The sequence below is a fragment of the Macaca thibetana genome, chromosome X (genome assembly GCF_024542745.1).
Source record: "Macaca thibetana thibetana isolate TM-01 chromosome X, ASM2454274v1, whole genome shotgun sequence".
Classification (NCBI taxonomy): Eukaryota; Metazoa; Chordata; class Mammalia; order Primates; family Cercopithecidae; genus Macaca; species Macaca thibetana.
In genome coordinates, this window is record NC_065598.1 from 16350670 (window position 1) to 16373131 (window position 22462).

At 46.8% G+C, this 22462-nt stretch overlaps 1 protein-coding gene and 1 non-coding gene across 2 annotated transcripts in view; both read left to right on the plus strand.

The window, feature by feature from the left end:
• The first annotated feature begins 2423 nt into the window (after positions 1-2423).
• LOC126947004 (U7 small nuclear RNA) lies at positions 2424-2485 on the plus strand. Its single transcript, XR_007722859.1, has one exon. It is a non-coding gene; the product is annotated as a U7 small nuclear RNA (small nuclear RNA).
• A 16201-nt stretch (positions 2486-18686) lies between these two features.
• TXLNG (taxilin gamma) overlaps positions 18687-22462 on the plus strand; it is a 57569-nt gene continuing 53793 nt past the window's right edge. The window contains exon 1 of the mRNA XM_050777649.1: positions 18687-18845. Coding sequence (XP_050633606.1) covers positions 18744-18845 — 102 coding nt within the window. The 5' untranslated portion in view covers positions 18687-18743. The remainder of the gene's footprint in view (positions 18846-22462) is intronic.

The window sequence follows — 22462 nt, forward strand, 5'->3', positions numbered from 1 at the left end:
GGTTCACGCCATTCTCCTGCCTCAGCCTCCCGAGTAGCTGGGACTACAGGCGTCCGCCACCTCGCCCGGCTAGTTTTTTGTATTTTTTAGTAGAGACGGGGTTTCACCATGTTAACCAGGATGGTCTCGATCTCCTGACCTCGTGATCCACCCGTCTCGGCCTCCCAAAGTGCTGGGATTACAGGCTTGAGCCACCGCTCCCGGCCCGTAGTGATTTTTCTTGTTCTTCCCTGCTAACCATAATAAACAGTGACTGTGCTTTTTGCTGGCCAGAGCTAAAACAGCGACGTTAACCAGCTCCTATGACCTAATAAATAGAGATAATAGATCAATTCATCATAATGGAGGTTTCGAGTAACTACTCCTACAGTATCCAGTATCCAGCTATAATCAGCATAGTAGCCATAAAGTGCGTAATGTTCTCTGCCATTACTGCACTTAGACAATGAAAACATCCTGATATAGCAAAATGACTACATCACTCAGCAATTTTAAACTGTTTCATGGAGATTTGCTTTAGGGTATAAGTGGCATGTGAGAACTGAGCTAAATAATATGCCACTATCAAAGGACTGTGGCACAAGAACACCATATTGATGCCACTAACAAAATTGTTGAGTGTTCATTGTTAATTGGATTAACAGAATACATGCTTGTGAAATTGAGGCATGAAAATAGATAATATTTTAAATCTGGGGCCGGGTGTGGTGGCTCACGCCTGTAATCTCAGCACTTTGGGAGGCCAAGGTGGGCGGATCACAAGGTCAGGAGTTTGAGACCAGTCTGGCCAACATAGTGAAACCCCATCTCTACTAAAAATACAAAAAATTAGCCGGGTGTGGTGGTGTGCTCCTGTAATTCCAGCTACTCGGGGGGCTTAGGCAGGAGAATCGCGTGAACCCGGGAGGCAGAGGTTGCAGTGAGCCGACATCACGCCATTACACTACAGCCTGGGTGACAGTGCGAGACTCCGTCTCAAAAAAAAAAAAAAAAAATCTGGATAACACACAAAGGTAATTAATAAAAATAGGCCAGGCACAGAGGCTCACGCCTGTAATCCCAACACTTTCGGAGACCAAGGTGGGCAGATCACTCGAACTCAGGAGTTAGAGACCAGCCTGGGCAACAGGGTGAAAGCCCGTCTCTATTTAAAAAAAAAAATTAACCAGGCGTGATGGCAGGCACCTGGAATCCCAGCTATTCGGGAGGCTGAGGTGGGAGGATGGCTTGAGCCCGGGAGGAGGAGATTGCAGTGAGCTGTGATCAGGCCACTGCACTCCAGCCTGGGCAACAGAGCCAGACCCTGTCTGAAACAAATAATAATGAGCTTGTGATGGATGTCTTGATGTCCACATTACCATGCTTTTAGAAATGGGGCTAAACCGGTCAATCTCCTGGCAGCAGGTAGTCATCCTCAAGCATGGCTGTACAGTAGGACCTCCTGGCAAGTCCAGGTGCTACTGATGCCCAGGCTCCCCTGCAGAGAGACTGATTTATTTGGCGGGGGATGTAGCCCTGAGGGTACAGGGTTGTTTGAAACTCTCCAAGACTTTGTAACAGCAGCCAAGATTGAGAACCACGGGGCTGGGGAAAGAGATTCGAGTGGAAAGTCAGGAAACTTGGTGAAAATACTCAGCCTGACACACTCAGCTTCTTTAACAGTACAATGAAAGGGTTGGACTGCACGTTTTTTAACAACCTGTGTCTAAAATGTCATCCTATTTTTAAAGAGGCCTTTGTAAAATAAATACTGTTTTAGTTCTGTTTTCAAAGTGGGGTTTGGTTTTTTAGTTTTCTGAAATGTACAATATCTTAGGTTTTCACACAAATATATGCATTTATCGCCACTCCATCCACAAACCCCACTGAATGACAATAAAGGAATGAAAAGAAAAGCTGTAAATTCATAGTGACAAAAACAGAAGGGCCAGCAACAGTCAAGTGATAACAAGAACACTTTCATGCTTCAGAAGCCTGGAAAGGCTCAGGAATTCTGGAGGTGCAATAGCTCTGAAGGCTGAGGAAAAGCTGGTATCAGAGTGGGCAATTTGCAGTCTATGCACAATCTACAACTGAAAATCAAGGGCAAGTGGCGTAAGCATATTGTTATGAGACATGGATGCAGACAAAACTGCTAAGAGTTGTAAATGGCTCCTGGGAAGTGGGAATTGGGGATGTGAAACGGCCTTTGCAAAAATTATAACAGTGAGACAGTTATGGCAGTGTGTAGATTTGACCTAACTGACTCCATCTTGCTTCTGTGTTCATTCCTGGCCACAGGCCAAACTAACTTTGGGAAGAACTTAGTTTATAATTTAACTTTGACACAAATTATAATAGCCCTTTCCTGAAACAAACCCCATTCTTGCGTGGGAACCAGACTGCCTTTGTAGGACTAACAAATTAGCCACAATATTATGGTTTAGTGTTACAGCTGTTTTAGAATTTATCTAGCAGGTTTTCTGGTCTTTACTGGAAAGCCCAAGAAAGTAAAAATAGCCGGGTGCGGTGGCTCATGCCTGTAATCCCAGCACTTTGGAGGCCGAGGCGGGAGGATCACTAGGTCAGGAGATCGAGACCATCCTGGCTTACACGGTGAAACCCCGTCTCTACTAAATATACCAAAAAAATTAGCCGGGCTTGGTGTTGGACGCCTGTAGTCCCAGCTACTTCGGAGGCTGAGGCAGGAGAATGGCGTAAACCCGGGAGGCGGAGCTTGCAGTGAGCCGAAATGGCGCCACTGCACTCGAGCCTGGGCGACAGAGCGAGACTCCGTCTCAAAAAAAAAAAAAAAAAGGCCGGGCGCGGTGGCTCAAGCCTGTAATCCCAGCACTTTGGGAGGCCGAGACGGGCGGATCACGAGGTCAGGAGATCGAGACCATCCTGGCTAACACGGTGAAACCCTGTCTCTACTAAAAAATACAAAAAACTAGCCGGGCGAGGTGGCGGGCGCCTGTAGTCCCAGCTACTTCGGAGGCTGAGGCAGGAGAATGGCGTAAACCTGGGAGGCGGGGCTTGCAGTGAGCTGAGATCCGGCCACTGCACTCCAACCTGGGCTACAGAGCGAGACTCCGTCTCAAAAAAAAAAAAAAAAAAAAAAAAGAAAGTAAAAAATAATAATAATAAAAGAAAAATAGCCTGGGCACGGTGGCTCACCCCTGTAATCCCAGCACTTTGGGAGGCTGAGGTGGGCGGATCACCTGAGGTCAGGAGTTCGAGACCAGCCTGGCCAACATGGTGAAACCCCGTCTCTACTAAAAATACAAAAATTAGCCGAGCGTGGTGGCGGGTGCCTGTAATCCCAACTACTCAGGAGGCTGAGGCAGGAGAATCGCTTGAACCTGGGAGGCAGAGGTTGCAGCGAGCCGAGGTAGTGCCATTGCACTGCAGACTGGGCAACAAGAGTGAAACTCTGTCTCAAAAATAAATAAATAAATAAAAATTAAAAAATAAATTATGGTTCTGGAGTCTTGCAGCTAGAGGCCACAGGATTCCAAACCTCCTCAATTGCTCCTAGGGATAACATCACTACCCACTACCGTAAAACCTAAGGTTGGTGTTCAAGATATTTTTCAGTCCCTGCACTGAATGGACTAGCTGGCGCCACCCAGATCAATAAACTGGCTCATCTGGTGTTGTGGTCCCCACCCAGGAACCAACTCATTGCTAGAGGACAGCTTCGACTGACTCCCTAGGATTTCATCTCTGACCTGACCAATCAGCGCTCCCCACTCCTTAGCCCTCTACCCACCAAATTATCCTTTAAAAACCTCAGTTTCCAAATCTTCAGGGAGACTGACTTGAGTAAAGTGAACCTCAAAAATCTGAGACAGGCCTCAGTTAATTTAGAAATTTTATTTTGCCAAGGTTGAGGATGGGTGCCCATGATACAGTCTCAGGAGGTCCTGACGACATGTGCCCAAAATGGTCAGAGCACAGCTTGGTTTTGTACATTTTAGGGAGACATGAGACACCAATCAACATATGTAAGATGAACATTGGTTTGGTCCGGAAAGGCGGGACAAGTGGAATCAAAAGGTGACAACTCCAAGCAGGGAGAGGGCTTTCAGGTCACAAGTAGGTGAGAGACAATGGTTTGCATTGAGTTTCTGATTAGCTTTTCCAAAGGAGGCAATCGGATATGCATTTATCTCAGTGAGCAGCGGGATGGCTTTGAATAGAATGGGAGGCAAGTTTGCCCTGAGCAGTTCCCAGCTTGAATTTTCCCTTTAGCTTAGTGATTTTGGGGGCCCAAGATATTTTCTATTCACAGTAATAATAAAACTCCGGTCTCCTGTTCGGCCAGCTCTGTGTGAATTAAACTCCATTACAATCCCCTTGTTTTGATAAATCGGCTCTATCTGGGCAGTGGGTAAAATGAACCCATTGGTAGTTACAGAGAGAGAAGCACTGGTCAGGGGTCTCCGTTGTTTTAAAAGCCTTGTGTAATTTGACTTCTAAAATTAAGGACATGCATCCTTTAGAATTTTTTGGGTTTTTTTGTTTTTTTTTTGAGATGGAGTCTCGCTCTGTCGCCCAGGCGGGAGTGCAGTGGTGCGATCTCCACTCACTGCAACCTCTGCCTCCAGGGTTCAAGCAGTTCTCCTGCCTCAGGCTCTGGAGTAGTGGGATTACAGGCACCAGCCACCATGCCCAGCTAATTTCTGTAGATTTCTTTTAATACCTAATTTTGACACAGGGATGGGGAAAAAGCATAAAAATACTGTAAATGAGAATGTAAAATTGTTAAATCTTTCCAAATGGCAGTCGGGTAACAAGCATCAAAATGTTAAATGTGAGGAACATTTAACCCAACATTTCTACTATTGGAATTCATGCTAAGGAAGTAATTAGACAAGCACTGCTTTGAGTATACAACAGAAAAATTGGCAGCTACCTATATGTCGTACACCAGAACCTTGATTCGAACAAATGATTGTTCATCCACACGATGGAATTGTGTGCAAATATTTTAAGTGATACATTTTACACCCATCAGATAGTCAAAAATGTAGAAGTCTGAAGGCTGGGCTCAGTGGCTCACGCCTGTAATCAATCCTAGGACTTTGGGAGGCTGAGGTGGACTCAGGAGTTCGAGGCCAGCCTGGGCAACATGATGAAACCCCATCTCTACTAAAATACAAAAAATTAGCTGGGCATGGTGGTGCGCGCCTGTAGTCCCAGCTGCTTGGGAGACTGTGGTGGGAGAACCACTTGAACCTGGGAGGCAGAGGTTGCAGGAAGCTGAGATCGTGCCACTGCACTCCAACCTGGGCGACAGAGTGAGACCCCATCTCCAAAAAAAAAAAAAAAAAAAAAAAAAAGAAGTCTGAAAATATCAAGAGTTAGTAAGCATGTGAAACAACAGGAACATCGACATGCTATTGGCGCGACTATATACTGGCACAATCTCTTTGGAAGAAAGCCAAAACTGGCATTACTTCAATGAAAAGTTGAATATGTACTTCTCTTTGCCCAGCAAGCAGTTCCTCTCCTGGGGAGTACCAAATGTATTAACCACTTATGAAAATAACTACCATTACTTAGTAAAGTGGAAAATAAAAACAACATATGGCATGTGCTAGTAGGTGGTACATGCACAACTGTCAATAAAAGTGATGTTCTAGTGACCTCAGGCTGCACCCAACCCAAATGTGCATCAACAGTAGAATGGAATTATAATGACAATGTAATAACCATAGAGAAGAGCCAAGAACACGAAAAAATAACAGCTGTGCACAATGCTGTGAGTGAATCTATGAATCTCATAAATGTAATGTTAAACAGAAAATGCAAGATTGGAGAGAAGACCTATGTAAACTCCAAATACAGGTATAACTATACTACATATGTAGTAGAACTAAAAGAAACAGCTACCGTAAAAGTCAGATATTACATAGCATAAGAGAAATCAAGAAACTACAGCTACATAAAACAAGAAGACAGGTCCCAACATTACACACGTCAATAAAACACCCAGTTAAAACTCTACTGACTGGGCCTGGCACACCTATAATCTCAGCACCTTGGGAGCCCAAGGCTAGCAGATCCCTTAAGCCCAGGAGTTCTATACCAGCCTGAGCAACATAGTGAGACTCCACCTCTAATAAAAAAACTAAAAATTTGCCAGGCATGGCCGGGCGCGGTGGCTCAAGCCTGTAATCCCAGCACTTTGGGAGGCCGAGACGGGTGGATCACAAGGTCAGGAGATCGAGACCATCCTGGCTAACCCGGTGAAACCCCGTCTCTACTAAAAAATACAAAAAAACTAGCCGGGCGAGGTGGCGGGCGCCTGTAGTCCCAGCTACTCGGGAGGCTGAGGCAGGAGAATGGCGTGAACCCGGGAGGCGGAGCTTGCAGTGAGCTGAGATCCGGCCACTGCACTCCAGCCTGGGTGACAGAGCGAGACCTCGTCTCAAAAAAAAGAAAAAAAAAAAAAATTTTGCCAGGCATGGTGGCATGCATTTGTAGTCCCAGCTACTCGGGAGGCTGAGGTGGGAGGATCACTTGAGCCTGGGAGGTCAAGGTTGCAGTGAGCTGTGACTGCACCACTGTACTCCAGCCTGGGCGACTGGGCAACTGTCTCAAAAAACAAACAAAAACCCAACAAAGACTATCTCATAAAACAAACAAAAAAACCCCCAACAAACTCTACCGTCTCAAAAAAACCAAATACATAAAAAGTAAAAATAAAAGATTAGCTGGGCATTTACTGCAGTGGCAAGAGAATGGCCTGAGCCCAGGAGGCCAAAGCTACTGTGAGCCATATTTGCACCACTGCAATCCAGTGTGGATAGCAGAACAAGACCCTGTCTCATAAAACAATAACAATAAAAATTTAAAAAAAAAAAAAAAAAGCGACTAACTCAATCTAAAGAGAAAAAACCGCAACAACAGCAACCTCGGAAAGGCAGTTGCCAGGTAACAGCCACCTCTGGTACACTGAGGGTGAAATTAAGCCCAGCTCAAATACATACAGCAGTTCTTTCAGGCGAAAGTGTAAAGAAAAGTATCATTCTCCAAAACAATAGGTTTAAAGGACACCTACGGCTTTTAACTTGTAAATGTTTTGCATGCAGTGCACCATGGTTATGCAAATGAAGCTGAGTCATTGCCCTTTAGATTAATGCTGTAGCTCCCAAGCATGGCTGCAGCCTGCAAGGCAGGGAAAAGGCCCAGTCCAGAGTCCACCTGGGAAACTGAACCAATTTGTTTTGTTCATCAATGCCCTGACTGTGATTTCTTTTGGATAAAGGATTTCTTGAATGCTTTAAAAAATGACGTCAAAGCGCTACATTTGACATGAGAGAAGGTTCACAATATAATGTTAAATGAAATATAAAAGGGAATTTACAAAAATATTTAATATGATTACACTTTTTCTTCCAAAAATGCCCGTGTATGTGTGTGTTGGGCATGCGTATGTGTTACTGGTGGAGGGTGTCCAGGTTCTTGGCGTTTTGAACAAAGAATTGGACAAAACGCACAAAGCAAGGAAAGAATGAAGCAACAAAAGCAGAGATTTATTGAAAACAAAAGTACATCCCACAAGGCAGGAGCAGGCCTAGTATAGCAGCTCAAGAGCCCCAGAATTTTCTGGGGTTTAAATACCCTCTAGAGGTTTTCCATTGGTTACGTGGTGTACATCCTATGTAAATGAAATAGTGGCCTGCAATCAGTCTGATTGGTTGTGGAAAGCAACCAATCAGAGGATGAAGTGTAGTTACAAAGTTACATTCACTCCTATGCAAACGTCTGATTGGCTACAGAAAGCAACCAATCAGGCTAGGCGTGGTGGCTCACGCCTGGAACCCCAGCACTTTGGGAGGCCAAGGCGGGTGGATCACCTGAGGGCAGGAGTTTGAGACCAGTCTGGCCAACATGATGAAACCCCATCTCTACTAAAAATACAAAAATTAGCCAGGTGTGGTGGCACATGCCTGTAATTCCAGCTACTTGAGAGGCTGAGGCACAAGAATCGCCTGAACCTGGGAGGCAGAGATTGCAGTGAGCGCAGATCGCGCCACTGCACTCCAGCCTGGGCCACAGAGGTAGACTCCTTCCGAAAAGAGGAAAGAGAAGAGGGAAGAGACGAGGGGGGGAGGGGGGGAGGGGGGGAGGGGGGGGGGGGGAGGGGGGGAGCAACCAATCAGAAGAGAAGAGACCAACCAATCAGAAATGCTTTCAATTTTCCATCTGCCACACAGAAAAGGTGTGGAGCGGGGGATTTGCAAAGGGAGTAGCTTCCAATCCTTTTGTTATTTAGGTGTGGAAAGTCGGGGTTTTCCTTTTGACTTAGTTCTAGGAAGCTAGCGTGAATTGGCCTTAGGTTCCCTGCCTCCAGACCCTATTCTCCTGCCTCATATGCATAGAAAAAAAAAAAACTTAGAGGGCGTTTTGCTCTTGCCGCCCAGGCTGGAGTGCAATGGTGTGATCTCGGCTCTCCGCAACCTCTGCCTCCCGGGTTCAAGCGATTCTCCTGCCTCAGCCTCCCAAGTAGCTGGGATTACAGGCATGTGCCACCATACCTGGCTAATTTTGTATTTTTAGTAGAGACGAGGTTTCTCCATGTTGGTCAGGCTGGTGTCGAACTCTGGACCTCAGGTGATCCACCCTCCCGGGCCTCCCAAAGTGCTGGGATTACAGACGTGAGCCACCCGCGCCTGGCCATCTTTTTTTTTTTTTTTTTTTAAACTATTTGTGGTTATGTTTTTGGGAATTTCTGTGCTTAACATAGTAAGAAAAAAATAAGAAAAATCGGTAATAATTTACATTTCCTTTCCTCAGACCTGGAAGCAGGCAATTCTTCGAGGAATCTTGATTCCTTTTGATGGGAAAAGGTATTTACTCTTCAAGAATTGTCAGCCTGGGCCGGGCGCGGTGGCTCAAGCTGTAATCCCAGCACTTTGGGAGGCCGAGAGGGGTGGATCACGAGGTCAGGAGATCGAGACCATCCTGGCGAACACGGTGAAACCCCGTCTCTACTAAGAAATACAAAAAAAAAACTAGCCGGGCGAGGTGGCGGGCGCCTGTAGTCCCAGCTACTTGGGAGGCTGAGGCCAGAGAATGGCGTGAACCCGGGAGGCGGAGCTTGCAGTGAGCTAAGATCCGGCCAGCCTGGGCTACAGAGCGAGACTCCGTCTCAAAAAAAAAAAAAAAAAAAAAAAAAAAAAAAAGAATTGTCAGCCTGGCACCGTGGCTCACGCCTGTAATCCCAGCACTTTGGGATGCCAAGGCAGGCGGATCACCTGATGTCAGGAGTTCGAGACCAGCTTGAACAACATGGTGAAACCCCGTCTCTACTAAAAATACAAAATTAGCCAAGCATGGTGGTGGTGCATGCCTGTAATCCCAACTACTTGGGAGGCTGAGGCAGGAGAATTGCTTGACCCCGGGAGGCAGAGATTACAGTGAGCCAAGATCAGGCCATTGCACTCCAGCCTGGGCAACAAGAGTGAAACTCCATCTCAAAAAAAAAAAGAATTGTCCTGCAGGCTGGGTGCAGTGGCTCACACCTGTAATCCCAGCACTTTGGAAGGCCAAGGAGGGAGGATCCTTTGAGCCCAGGAGTTCAAGACCAGCCTGGGCAACATAGTAACACCAAGTCTCTACCAATAAAATGAAATAAATAAATAAATAAACAAATAAATAAATAAATAAAAATTAGCCAGGCATGGTGGTGCATGCCTCTAGTCCCAGCTATTTGGGAGGCTGAGGTGGGAGGATCACTTTGTTACCGGGGAAGAGTGTCCAGGTTCTTGGCATCTTGAACAAAGAATTAGACAAAACGCACAAACAAAGCAAGGAAGGAATTAAGGGATTTATTGAAAATGAAAGTACACTCCACAGTGTTCGAGTGGGCCTGAGCATAGCTCAAAGGCCCTGTTTCAGAATTTTTGGGAGTTTAAAAATACCCTCTACTTGAGGTATGCCCTATGTAAATGAAGAGGATAAAGTTACAAAGTCATTTACTTGGCCTACGCCCTATGGAGAGGATATTTCATGTCATAGCTGAAGTGTGAATCGGCCTTATAGTCCCTGCCTCCAGACCCTATTTTCCTGCCTCAACTTGAGCCCTGGAGGTCAAGGCTGCAGTGAGCTATGATCATACCACTGCACTCAGCCTCGGTAACAGAGCAAGACCTTGTCTCAAAAATTAATAATTAAATAAAAATTAAATAAAATATAATGACATTGATCAAAACTTCGTTAGTAGTATTAGAAGACAAAGTTGAGATCATCTACAAAGTACAGATGTTCCCTGACTTATGATGGGGTTATGTTCCAATAAACCCATCAGAAGTTTAAAATATCATAAGAGGAAAATGCATTTAATACACTTAACGTGGCTGGGTGCGGTGGCTCACGCCTGTAAGCCCAGCACTTTGGGAGGCCAAGGCAGGTGGATCACCTGAGGTCAGGAGTTCGAGACCAGCCTGGCCAACATGGTGAAACCCCTTCTCTACTAAAAATACAAAATTAGCAAGGTGTAGTGGCACATGCCTGTAGTCCCAGCTACTCGGGAGGCTGAGACAGGAGAATTGCTCGAACCTGGGAGGCAGAGGTTGCGCAAAGCCAAGATCACACCATTGCACTCCAGCCTGGGTAAGACAGAGCAAGACTCCGTCTCAAAAAAAAAAAAAAAAAAAACAATCTACCAAACATCATAATTTAGCCTAGCCCACCTTAAAGTAAGCTCATAATACGTTTGTTTGTTTATTTGTTTGAGATGGAGTCTTGCTCTATCGCGCAGGCTGGAGTGCAGTGGCACGATCTCAGCACACTGCAACCTCCACCTCCCAGGTTCGAGCGATTCGCCTGCCTCAGCCTCCCAATTAGCTGGGATTACAGGTGCCAGCCACCATGCCCGGCTAATTTTTGTATTTTAGTAGAGATGAGGTTTCACCATGTTAGCCAGGTTGGTCTCGAACTTCTGACCTCAGGTGATCTGCCCACCTTGGCCTCCCAAAGTGCTGGGATTACAGGCATGAGCCACCACGCCCGGCCAAGCTCATAATACTTACATTAGCCTACAGTTGGTCAAAATCATCAAACACAAAGCTGTTTTACAATAAAGTGTTGAATATCTCATGTGCTTTATTGAATACTTGTACTGAAAGTGAAAAACAGAATGGTTGTATGGGTACTCGAAGTCAATCTACTGAATTCATATCACTTTGGCACCATTGTAACATCAAAAAATTGTAACCCTGGAACTGTCTGTAGCAAAACAGGATATAGGAAAATAGAAGAGAAAAGAAACATGGAGGCCGGGCGCGGTGGCTCAAGCCTGTAATCCCAGCACTTTGGGAGGCCGAGACGGGCGGATCACGAGGTCAGGAGATCGAGACCATCCTGGCTAACACGGTGAAACCCCGTCTCTACTAAAAAATACAAAAAACTAGCCGGGCGAGGTGGCGGGCGCCTGTAGTCCCAGCTACTCAGGAGGCTGAGACAGGAGAATGGCCCGAACCCGGGAGGCGGAGCTTGCAGTGAGCTGAGATCCGGCCACTGCACTCCAGCCTGGGCGACAGAGCGAGACTCCGTCTCAAAAAAAAAAAAAAAAAAAAAAAAAAAGAAACATGGAGCAGGGCACCGTGGCTCCCACTGAGGCGGGAGGATCACTTGAGTCCAGGAGTTTGAGACCAGCCTGGGCAACAGAGCAAGACCCTATCTCAATTAAAAAAAACAAAAAAAGAAACATAAAAAAGAAATTACTAATAGGATACTATACAACTAGGTTGTGGATAATATTTACATGAAAATAATGTAAAAAAATTAAGATATTAAATTAACAAAATGAAAACACCCATTTCCAGAGGATGGTGATGGGAGGAAGTGAGCATCTGTGTGTGTGTGTGTGTGTATGTGACTGTGAGTGAAAAAGCATAGACCCTCTTCCCTAGAAGCAAATCTATATATATCTTTCTGTGATTTCAGAATCAGTTTGATGGCAAGTGACAGAAAAATCCAAAATTACAGTGGTGTAAACTGGATGTTGATTTCTTTCTTTTCTTTCTTTTTTTTTTTTTTTTTTTTGAGTCTCACTCTGTCGCCCAGGATAGAGTGCAGTGGCACAATCTCGGCTCACTGCAACCTCCACCTTCTGGGTTCAAGGGATTCTCCTGCCTCAGCCTCTCGGGTAGCTGAGATTACAGGTGCCCGCCACTATGCCTGGCTAATTTTTTGTATTTTTAGTAGAGATGGGGTTTCACCAGGTTGCCCAGGATGGTTCTCTTTTCTTTTCTTTTCTCTTCTCTTTTCTTTTCTTCTCTTCTTTTTTCTTTTTCTTGAGTTGGATTCTTGCTCTGTCGTCCAGGCTGGAGTGCAGTGGCGTGATCTCAGTTCACTGCAACCTCCGCCTCCCAGGTTCAAGCAATTCTCCTGCCTCAGCCTCCCAAGAAGCTGGGATTACAGGCACGCGCTCCCACATCCAGTTAATTTTTTGTTTTTTTGAGATGGAGTTTTGCTCTTATTGCCCAGGCTGGAGTGTGATTGTGCGATCTTGGCTGACCGCAACCTCCGCCTCCCAGGTTCAAGCGATTCTCCTGCCTCAACCTCCCAAGTAGCTGGAATTACAGGCATGCGCCACCACGGTCGGCTAGTTTTGTATTTTTTAGTAGAGACGGGGTTTCTCCATGTTGGTCAGCCTGGTCGCGAACTCCCAACCTCAGGTGATCTGCCCACCTCAGCCTCCCAAAGTGCTGGGAGTACAGGCATGAGCCACTGTGCCTGGCCTAATTTTTGTGTTTTCTTAGTAGAGATGAGGTGTCACCATGTTGGCCAGGCTGGTCTTGAACTCCTGACCTCAGGTGATCCACCCGCCTTGGCCTCCCAAAACGCTGGGATTACAGGCGTCAACCACCGAGCCCGGCCCTTTCTTTTCTCTTTTTTTTTTGAGACAGAGTCTTGCTCTGTTGCCCAATTCGAGGCTGTAGTGGGCTAGGATGAAAACCACTACACTCCAGCCAGGGTAACAGAGAGAGAGAGATTCTGTCACTTAAACCAAAAAAACAACAACAAAAAACACAACTTAAAAAAAATTGTTTGACTGGGCACAGTGGCTCACACCTGTGATCCCAGCACTTCGGGAGGCTGAGGCCAGCGGATCACGAGGTCGGGAGTTTGAGACCAGCCTGACCAACACGGTGAAACCCCATCTCTACTAAAAATACAAAAATTAGCTGGGCATGGTGGCTCGTGCCTGTAATCCCAGCTACTCAGGAGGCTGAGGCAAGAGAATCACTTGAACCCAGGATTGCATTGAGCCGAGATCATGCCAACTGCACTCTAGCCTGGGTAACAGAGTGAGACTCTGTCTCAAAAAAAAAAAAGTTTTAATTGTTTTGAGTCAGGGTCTCACTTTGCACGCTAGCCTAGGTGACACAGCAAGACTCCGTCTCAAAAAAAAAATTTGCTTTGTTTTGAGACAGAGTCTTACTCTGTCACCCAGGCTGGAATGCACTGGCATGATCACAGCTCACTGCAGCCTCAACTTCTCAGGCTCAAACAATCCTCCTGCCTCAGCCTCCCAAGTAGCTGTGACTACAGGTACGCACCACCACACTTGGCTAAGGCTAATTTTTTATTTTTTTGTGGAGATGGGGTCTCCCTATGTTGCCCAGGCTGGTCTTAAACTCCTGGCCTCAAGCAATCCCCCTGCCTCGAACTCCCAAAGTGCTGGGATTACAGATATGTGCTACCACGCCGGGCCCCGTGATTTTCAATAAAGCCTAAACTTACTTGTATTTTGTATTTTTCTTTTCCATTGTCTCTATACATGAACGTTGTTTCCATGTCCTTGAAGTTTATAATTATAGGCGAGACTTGGGGAAGTATATCAGAACAAAATTAATGAATCCCAATACTCTGAAATATGCAATATACGTATTCGAATTTTCGAAATGCACATACTCTCTCCCAATAGTTCATACATGAGAAGAGTTTTTATTTTAAAAATCCTCTTTCTGCTAGAGCTGGCACCCTGGTGTGTGCCAATCTAATAGTACACTCCATAGCCTGCCATCAGTATGCCTGAGTGATCTGTGTATAAAGTACAATCATTTTCTAAATCTTTCAGTGTCTGCCAGAAATGTGGACATCTATAGCAAATGCAGAAACTGGCCAAATTCCTACAAGGACTAAAATCAGGGTTAGCTCAGAAAGATGGTATTGTGTAATCATATTAAACAATAAGCTCTTTGTTCTGTGAAGAGGCAAACACTCTTTTTCACTACCTACAACCCCAATAGTATGCAACAAACATGAAATTCAACTCTTTTGATGAAACAATACTCTTGGCTGATTTAAAAGTTAGTAGGAGCTTTTCTTTCTTTGAAAGTACTCTGAGGTGGACAAGTCAGAATAGTGTGGCTAACTTAACTTCTGTTGCCCTTTAGACACAGCTCAGATGTCACCTTAAAACATCCTTAAACCACCCACCACCAGTAGAAAATAACCCTCAAGAGGTTACCCTGCAATACCTCCATTTCATACATTATTGTTTGTTGTACATGTTCAGTGTTGTACGTGTTCAGTGTTATACATGTTCAGTGTTGGCCTGGGTGCCCCTTATTCTAAATCAAGGTATGCCCGGTGGCTAATACAGTGCTCCTGTTTAACTGATGAATGAAAACTTTCTATTGCCACCAAGTTTATACTGGGTTGACCTTGGTCCGGTGGCTGCTGGAGGGTCTACACAGTGTTGCAGAGGGACATTGCTATCAGAAAACTCTCCAAGATGTTTCAACAAGGGATAGGATATCACCTTGGGGAACTGAAGGTTTGGTCCTCATCTGAACAGATTCAGAAAATTGATTTATTAATGCAGTTATCTATTCAGGGGTTCTTTTTCTCAGTAAGTATGTGTGGAGAGCTTTCTCTGTGCCTGGCTTTTTTTTTTTTGGTGGAGTCTCACTCTGTTGCCCAAGCTGGAGTGCAGTGGCGCGATCTCGGCTCACGGCAACCTCTGCCTTCAGGGTTCAAGCAATTCTCTTGCCTCAGCCTCCTTAGTAGCTGGGATTACAGGTGCCCACCACCACGCCTGGCTAATTTTTGTATTTTTGATAGAGGTGGGTTTCAACATGTTGGCCAGGCTGGACAGATCACCTCAAGTGATCTGTCTGCCTCAGCCTCCCAAAATGCTGAGATTACAGGCGTGAACTACCATGTGCAAACTGTGCCTGGCATTCTGCTGGGCACTGGGAACACAGGAGTCTCATGGGTACAGTCCTTGCCCTCACTTTGTTCACCATCTGGCTGGGGGAAAGAGTCAATTAGACAAGCCACTGCCTTGAAGAGTGGGGACTGGCCTGGTATGGGAAGTACAGTATGCTAGGGGTGCATAACATGGGCAACTAAGCTACTCGGGAGGCTGAGACAGGAGAATTGTTTGAACCTGGGAGGTGGAGGTTGCAGTGAGCCGAGATCATGCCACTGCACTCCAGCTTTGGGCGACAGCAAGACTCCGTCTGGGGAAAAAAAAAAGAAAAGAAAAAAGAAAAGCCCATCACCACACCACGACCTGCTAATTTTTGTATTTTTAGTAGAGACGGGGTTTCACCATGTTGGCCAGTCTGGTCTCGAACTCCTGACCTTCGGCAATCCATCAGCCTCGGCCTCCCAAAGTGCTGGGATTACAGGTGTGAGCCACTGCTCCCAGCCACCTTTTTTTTTTTTTTTTTTTTTCTGAGACAGGATCTCACTCTGTGGCTCAGACTGGAGTGAGTGGCACAATCATAATTTGCTGTAATCTTGAACTCCTGGGCTGAAGAGTTTCCTCCCACCTCAGACTCCCCAGTAGTGGTGACTACAGGCACCCACCACCAGGCTGGGCTAGCTTTTCTATTTTCTGTAGAGATGGGCACTCACTATGTTGCCCAGGCTGGTCTCAGACTCCTGGCCTCAAGTGATGCTCCCACTTCCACTTCCCAAAGTGTTTGGGATTACAGGCATGAGCCACTGCACGGAGCCCCAAAGAGCCTTCTAAAAACCTCTTTATAAACATACTTGGAGGTTGGCTGGGCGCGGTGGCTCACGCCTGTAATCCCAGCACTTTGGGAGGCCGAGGCGAGCGCATCACGAGGTCAGGAGATCGAGACGAGCGTGGCTAACGCGGTGAAACCCCGTCTCTACTAAAAATACAAAAAATTAGCCGGGCGTGGCAGCGTGCGCCTGTAGTCCCAGCTACTCGGGAGGCTGAGGCAGGAGAATGACGTGAACTCGGGAGGCGGAGCTTGCAGTGAGCAGAGACCGTGCCACTGAACTGCAGCCTGGGCGACAGAGCGAGACTCGACTCAACAAACAAACAAAAAACACACTCGGAGGCAATTCTACATAAATGGAATATTTTTTCTATATCAATTTTTTTTCTTTTTTTTTTGAGACAGAGTCTCGCTCTGTCGCCCAGGCTGGGGTGCAGTGGCCGGATCTCAGCTCACTGCAAGCTCCGCCTCCCGGGTTTAGACCATTCTCCTGCCTCAGCCTCCCGAGTAGCTGGGACTACAGGCGCCCGCCACCTCGCCCGGCTAGTTTTTTGTATTTTTTAGTAGAGACGGGGTTTCACCGTGTTAGCCAGGATGGTCTCGATCTCCTGACCTCGTGATCCGCCCGTCTCGGCCTCCCAAAGTGCTGGGATTACAGGCTTGAGCCACCGCGCCCGGCCTTCTATATCAATTTTTAAAAAATGTTCATCAGTTTTAATGGCTTCGTGGCATTCTATTGTACCATAATTTAACTACAGTGCATTTGCCACTTGATCCCTGGAGAATTGCATTACAGATAGATTTATTCTGCATCTTGTTGGGACTTGCCTTTAAGAATATGAGACATGGTGGCTAAGGTCATCAGTTTTATAGAGTCCAGTTATCGGTTCATTATCTGTTGTCACCTACGTCTCAAACTATGCTTTGGTTTTGAAATCGCAAAGCTAGACTGCGATGTTCTGCCCAGGAAACAAAATAATGATACTTTTTTCTTTTTTTTTTTTTTTTTTGAGACGGAGTCTGGCTCTGTCACCCAGGCTGGAGTGCAGTGGCGCGATCTCGGCTCACTGCAAGCTCCGCCTCCCGGGTTTACGCCATTCTCCTGCCTCAGCCTCCCGAGTAGCTGGGACTACAGGCGCCCGCCACCTCGCCCGGCTAGTTTTTCGTATTTTTTAGTAGAGACGGGGTTTCACCGTGTTAGCCAGGATGGTCTCGATCTCCTGACCTCGTGATCCGCCCGTCTCGGCCTCCCAAAGTGCTGGGATTACAGGCTTGAGCCACCGCGCCCGGCGATACTTTTTTCAAACTTACAGAAATATTTAAAAGCAATGGATGGAATTTCCCCAATATTGAAATTTACTCTCATCTATGTATTAAATTTTTGCCGCCTGCTACCAACGTTTTGTATTCAAATCTAATAAACAGTGATATGACTTGCACAGATTTTCATAATGAATTGTTATTATTATTATTTTTGAGACGGAGTCTCGCTCTGTTGCCCAGGCTGGAGTGTAGTGGCGCGATCTCGGCTCACCGCAACCTCCGCCTCCCGGGTTCAAGCGATTCTCCTGTCTCAGTCTCCCGAGTAGCTGGGACTACAGGGCGCACCACTATGCCCGGCTCATTTTTGTATTTTTAGTAGAGACAGGGTTTCATTATGTTGGCCAGGCTGGTCTGGAACTCCTGACCTCGTGATCCACCCGCCTCAGCCCCCCAAAGTGCTGGGATTACAGAAGTGAGCCACCGCGCCCGGCCTCATAATGAATTATTTAAGACAATCTATCAGGCTTTCATGACGGTCTGTGCCTTTCAGAGGCTCGGCCATTGGAGATCTGGTTCCATCAGATGGAAATAGGGAATATTCCTGAGGAAAACTCCCCTCTCTCCCCCAACATCATATCAAGAAAAAAAAATTCAGTTCAGCAAACCGAGTTTGTTGAACAATTTAGGTAATGAAACGAGTAAATGGGGTGGGAGAAAGCAGGATACATTCAACGTGAATGAAGTGCCAAGTAAGTGTGCAGAAGCCGGGGCGGTTCAACGAAGGTGAATAGAATGCGGCACCTATCCTGCAGGAGCTCGGGACAAGTAAACCGTGGTGACAACTCTGGTGGAGGGCAGGACTCTGAGCAGGTGCCCGAGCACGAAACTTCAAATTCTAAGAGCCAATACGCCTTCCGTCTTGAAAGTCGCGAAGTATTTTCCCTTATCCCCAAATCATTCGCGCCCGATTCCTAAGAACGGCAACAAAAACAAAAACACAAGAATGTGTCGCCGATCGTGCTCCTTCTCAAACACGGGGATATTTCTAAACTTTCCCCGAAGGATCATAACGAATACCTTCCTGTAGCCAGACATCGCCCCCAGAAACCGCAAGTCCCACTAGGCTGCACACGAAGCACACTGGGTGCAGCACTCTCCCCTTCTCAGAACGCCGCTTTATGTTGTTCCAATCCCGATCCGAGCCTGCTAGCTGTGGCCGCACGCCCTGCTGGGACTTGTAGTCCACTCCCGAGTCCTAGTCCCGATCGCGCAGACTCACACGGCCTCTATCTGCCCTTCGGTCTTGCAGAAGCCCAGCCCAATATTCAATGCTCCCCACCCCCATCTCGCTCCGTCCCCTCGGGGGCCAACCTCCTCCGGTCACGTGGGAAGTCTCGCATGCGGCGATTGGTCGTGGGGGCTCGGGGGCGGGGCGACAGGCCCTGCGAGATTCCGTGCCCCTTGTCGGGCCGCTTGTTTGGCTGCTGCCGTCACCTCATGGCGACGCGGGTAGAGGAGGCAGCGCGGGGAAGAGGCGGCGGCGCCGAAGAGGCGACTGAGGCCGGACGGGGCGTACGGCGACGCAGCCCGCGGCAGAAGGTCAGTCAGGGGGACGCCCTCGTTGTTGCTGGGCCGGGGGGATGTTTGGGCTCCCTTTTTCGGGGTCCACCTCTTCTCTCTCCCTGGTTACCTTTAGCCACGGGACGAACATCCGGTCCTCTTCCCTCCCGGGGGTGACGACAGTGGGAGCAGGTGGGGGGGGTGGGACCGCGATGGATGGGGTGGGAAGGGACGACGGTTGGGGTTTGGCGGCTCGCGGCTGGGAAGCCGGGAGGGAGGGCAGGGGGCGCACGCGGTTCTAAGGGGGTAGGGGTGCGAGGCGGGGGTGCGCCAGGTGTGACAGCCACGTGCGGCCAGCACCGCGGGGATCCGGGCGCCAGGCGTTCGGTCTCCCAGTCCCCGCCGTCACCGTGCTCCCGGCGCTGAGTGCCGCCGTCTGGGGGCGCGCAGGGGTCGTGGACTTGCCCTCCTGGCGTCGGGCAGGTGCGCAGGGCGCGCTGCGGGGTGCCCCCGGGCCGCTCAGGCTAGGCTGTTGCGCAGTAAGATAACCGCGCCGGAGCCGGGGTGTGCTTGGCCCCCCTTCCCCCGCCCCCCTGCGCTCCCCGCCACTGCGCGGGCGGGCAGGCGAGCGGGTGAGCGTCGCAGGGCCGGTGCGAGCGGGACGCTCGGCCCCCGGGACCTAGATCCCGGCGCTCCGCGGGCTTGGCTGCACGTGGGGCCAGGGATGGATGGGGAGACGATGCGATGCTGTAGGACCTTTTTTGGTTCCTGCAGAGTTGGGATGTCGCGTGATAGCTGGTCCTCCCAGTCCTATTTACCACCCTCCCCTTTTTTTTCCTCTTTTCTTTCTTTCATTTATTATTAGTTTTTTTTTTTAATTTGATGAGCGGAAACTTGAACGCCTTCCGGACCCTGGCCTTGGGTCTTTCTTAATCTGGGAAACAGGCCGGACTGTTCCCCTTGCCTTACTTGACTCACGTCAAGGAGTTTTCAGTCCCTCCCTAGATACAGGAAAATTGAAACCTCTTTCAGAATGGGATAATTCCACTTGTTCTGGAGCTCAGTGGGTGGAGTTTGAAAAAGATTGCACAACGAATGGGGTACAGGGCTTTCGGGGCCCTGGAATGGATAACTGCGGGGACTGAGGCTGGGAAGATGGGAACCCCATCTCTTTTTTTCCTTGCAGGCAAACATATTGAAACGTTCAGCTTGTTGGATGTCTTGCTTCATCACCGAGGGCTATTTAATATTACTTAATTATGTATTTGAACACTCTTAACTCCTGTATGAAATTACGAAATAATATTTTTCTAATGCAATTCATAAACTTCAAATGGGAGAACAAAGGTCCAGTTTACATCTGAGCAGTGTGTTAAGAATTAGCTTTTTGGGGCCTGTTTCTAAGGTCAGGTATTTTCATGTTTTTGCATGACAGTGTTACTCCTTCTCAATTACCTCTCTTTCTTTCTCTCCCTCTCTTTGTATTCTAAGAGAAAGATCCAGTGCTTGCAGGACTGAAAAAGAAGCTGTGGACCAATGTCCTGTAAGGGATTCAACACGTCACTTTGGACACTTATTCCCTGAGGGTGGGGTGCCAATCTCAGTATTTGATTTCATAGGTTCCCCAGGGGAGGAGGACTCCGAGGTTGAATTAGGAACTGAGGTTTAATCAACTAGCATTTTAAATAACCAAGATAGGAGGTAATGATCCTTTGGGGTGCAGAGCTCTGCTTAACAGCTGGATAGGAATAGTCATGTGTATGTGTACTTATTTTTGTTTACGTACCTCATATTCCATTCTTCTTTGCTTATGCTCTTCTGGGCATCTTTTTCCTTTTGATTTCTAACTGACAGTGACGGCATTCAAATACATGGTAAAATATTAATCTTTGAATTTTCATTTAGCAAATTGGGTGAATATCTTGTGTTTGCAAAAATCATTTTTAAGCCAGCTATGGTGGCATGCACCTGTAGTACCACCTAGTCGGGAGGCTGAAGCAGGAGGTTAGCCTGGGCCACAAAGTAAGACCCTGTCTCTTAAAAAAAAAAAAAAAGTTTTTTTTTTTTTTAAGTCAGAGTCTCACTCTATTACCTAGGCTGGAGTGCAGTGGTGCGATCTTGGCTCACTGCATCTTCTACCTCCTGGGTTCCAGTGATTCTCGTGCCTCAGCCTCCTGAGTAGCTGGGATTACAGGTGTGCGCCACCACACCCAGCTAATTTTTGTATTTTTAGTAGAAACAGGGTTTCACCATGTTGGCCAGGCTGGTCTTGAACTCCTGGCCTCAAGTAAACCACCCACCTCGGACTTCCAGAGCGGCGGGATTACAGGCATGAGCCACTGCAACTGGCCAAAAATTTTTTAAAAAATCATTTTTACATTACTTCTTTATGTCCCTTAGTTTTTAAAATTTCCTTTGGGTCACTGACTTGAAAAAATATGCTTTAATTCCAACTTAACCTCTACCCTTTTTTTTCAGGAAGCAGAAATGATGTTTAATGAATTGAGTTTTTTGAAAATATTGAAAGAATGAAAAGAAAAGTGACTGTTTTGTCGTTATCTAGTTACATCATGGGACCTGAAGTGAGGAACAATTGGAGATGGGCTTTTTTGGTTCCTGGTTGCTTTAAACATTTGCCTAGTCGTGACCTGCTCAGTTAATTGTGGCATTGTTTCATAACTACATTCATTTGAATGGTCTCTTGAGGTAACCTTTTGCTTCTAAAGGTAATGTTACAGTACATTACTGGGGTCTCTTGGAGTTGTCTAAAACTGTGCTGATAGTAGCTGCTAGTGACAGGTAGCTAAATTTGTTAACTATCATTAAAATTAAAATTTTTTTTCTTCAGTCCTACTAACCAAGTTTCAGGTATTCAGTAGCCATTGTGGCTAGTGGCTACTGTATTAGAGCAGGTCTGGAATATTTCCATCATTGCATAAAAATTTTATAGAACAGCATTGGGCTAAAAAGATGAGTACACAATATCTAGTTTGTCAGGCATTTTTAAGAACACCAGGCTCATTCCTTTTACTTCCTAAATCCCTAAGTAGAATTTGCTTTATAAGGTTGATTTTAAAAAAAAATTAATAGACTTTTTTTGGGGAATGGTTTTTAGTTTTACATCAAAATTGAGTAGAAAGTACAGAGTTTCCATATACCCTTTCACATACCCTCTTTCCCCCTATTATTATTATTATTTTTGAGATGGAGTTTTGCTCTTGTTGCCCAGGCTGGAGTGCAATGGTGTGATCTTGGCTCACCACAATCTCCGACTCCCAGGTTCAAGCAATTCTCCTACCTCAGCCTCCCGAGTAGCTGGGATTACAGGCATGTGCCAGCATGCCTGGCTAATTTTTTTGTATTTTTAGTAGAGACGGGGTTTCTCCATGTTGGTCAGGCTAGTCTCAAACTCCCGACCTCAGGTGATCTGCCTGCTTTGGCCTCCGAAAGTGCTGAGGTTACAGGCGTGAGCCACTGCGCCCGGCCCTTATCCCCTATTATTTACATCTTGCATTAGTATGATACTTGTGTTAAAATTCATGAGCCAATATTGATATATTATTATTGACTAAGTCCATAGTTTACGTTAGGGTTCACTCTGGTGCTATATATTCTATGCATTTTGACAAATGTGTAGTGACATGGATCCACGATTA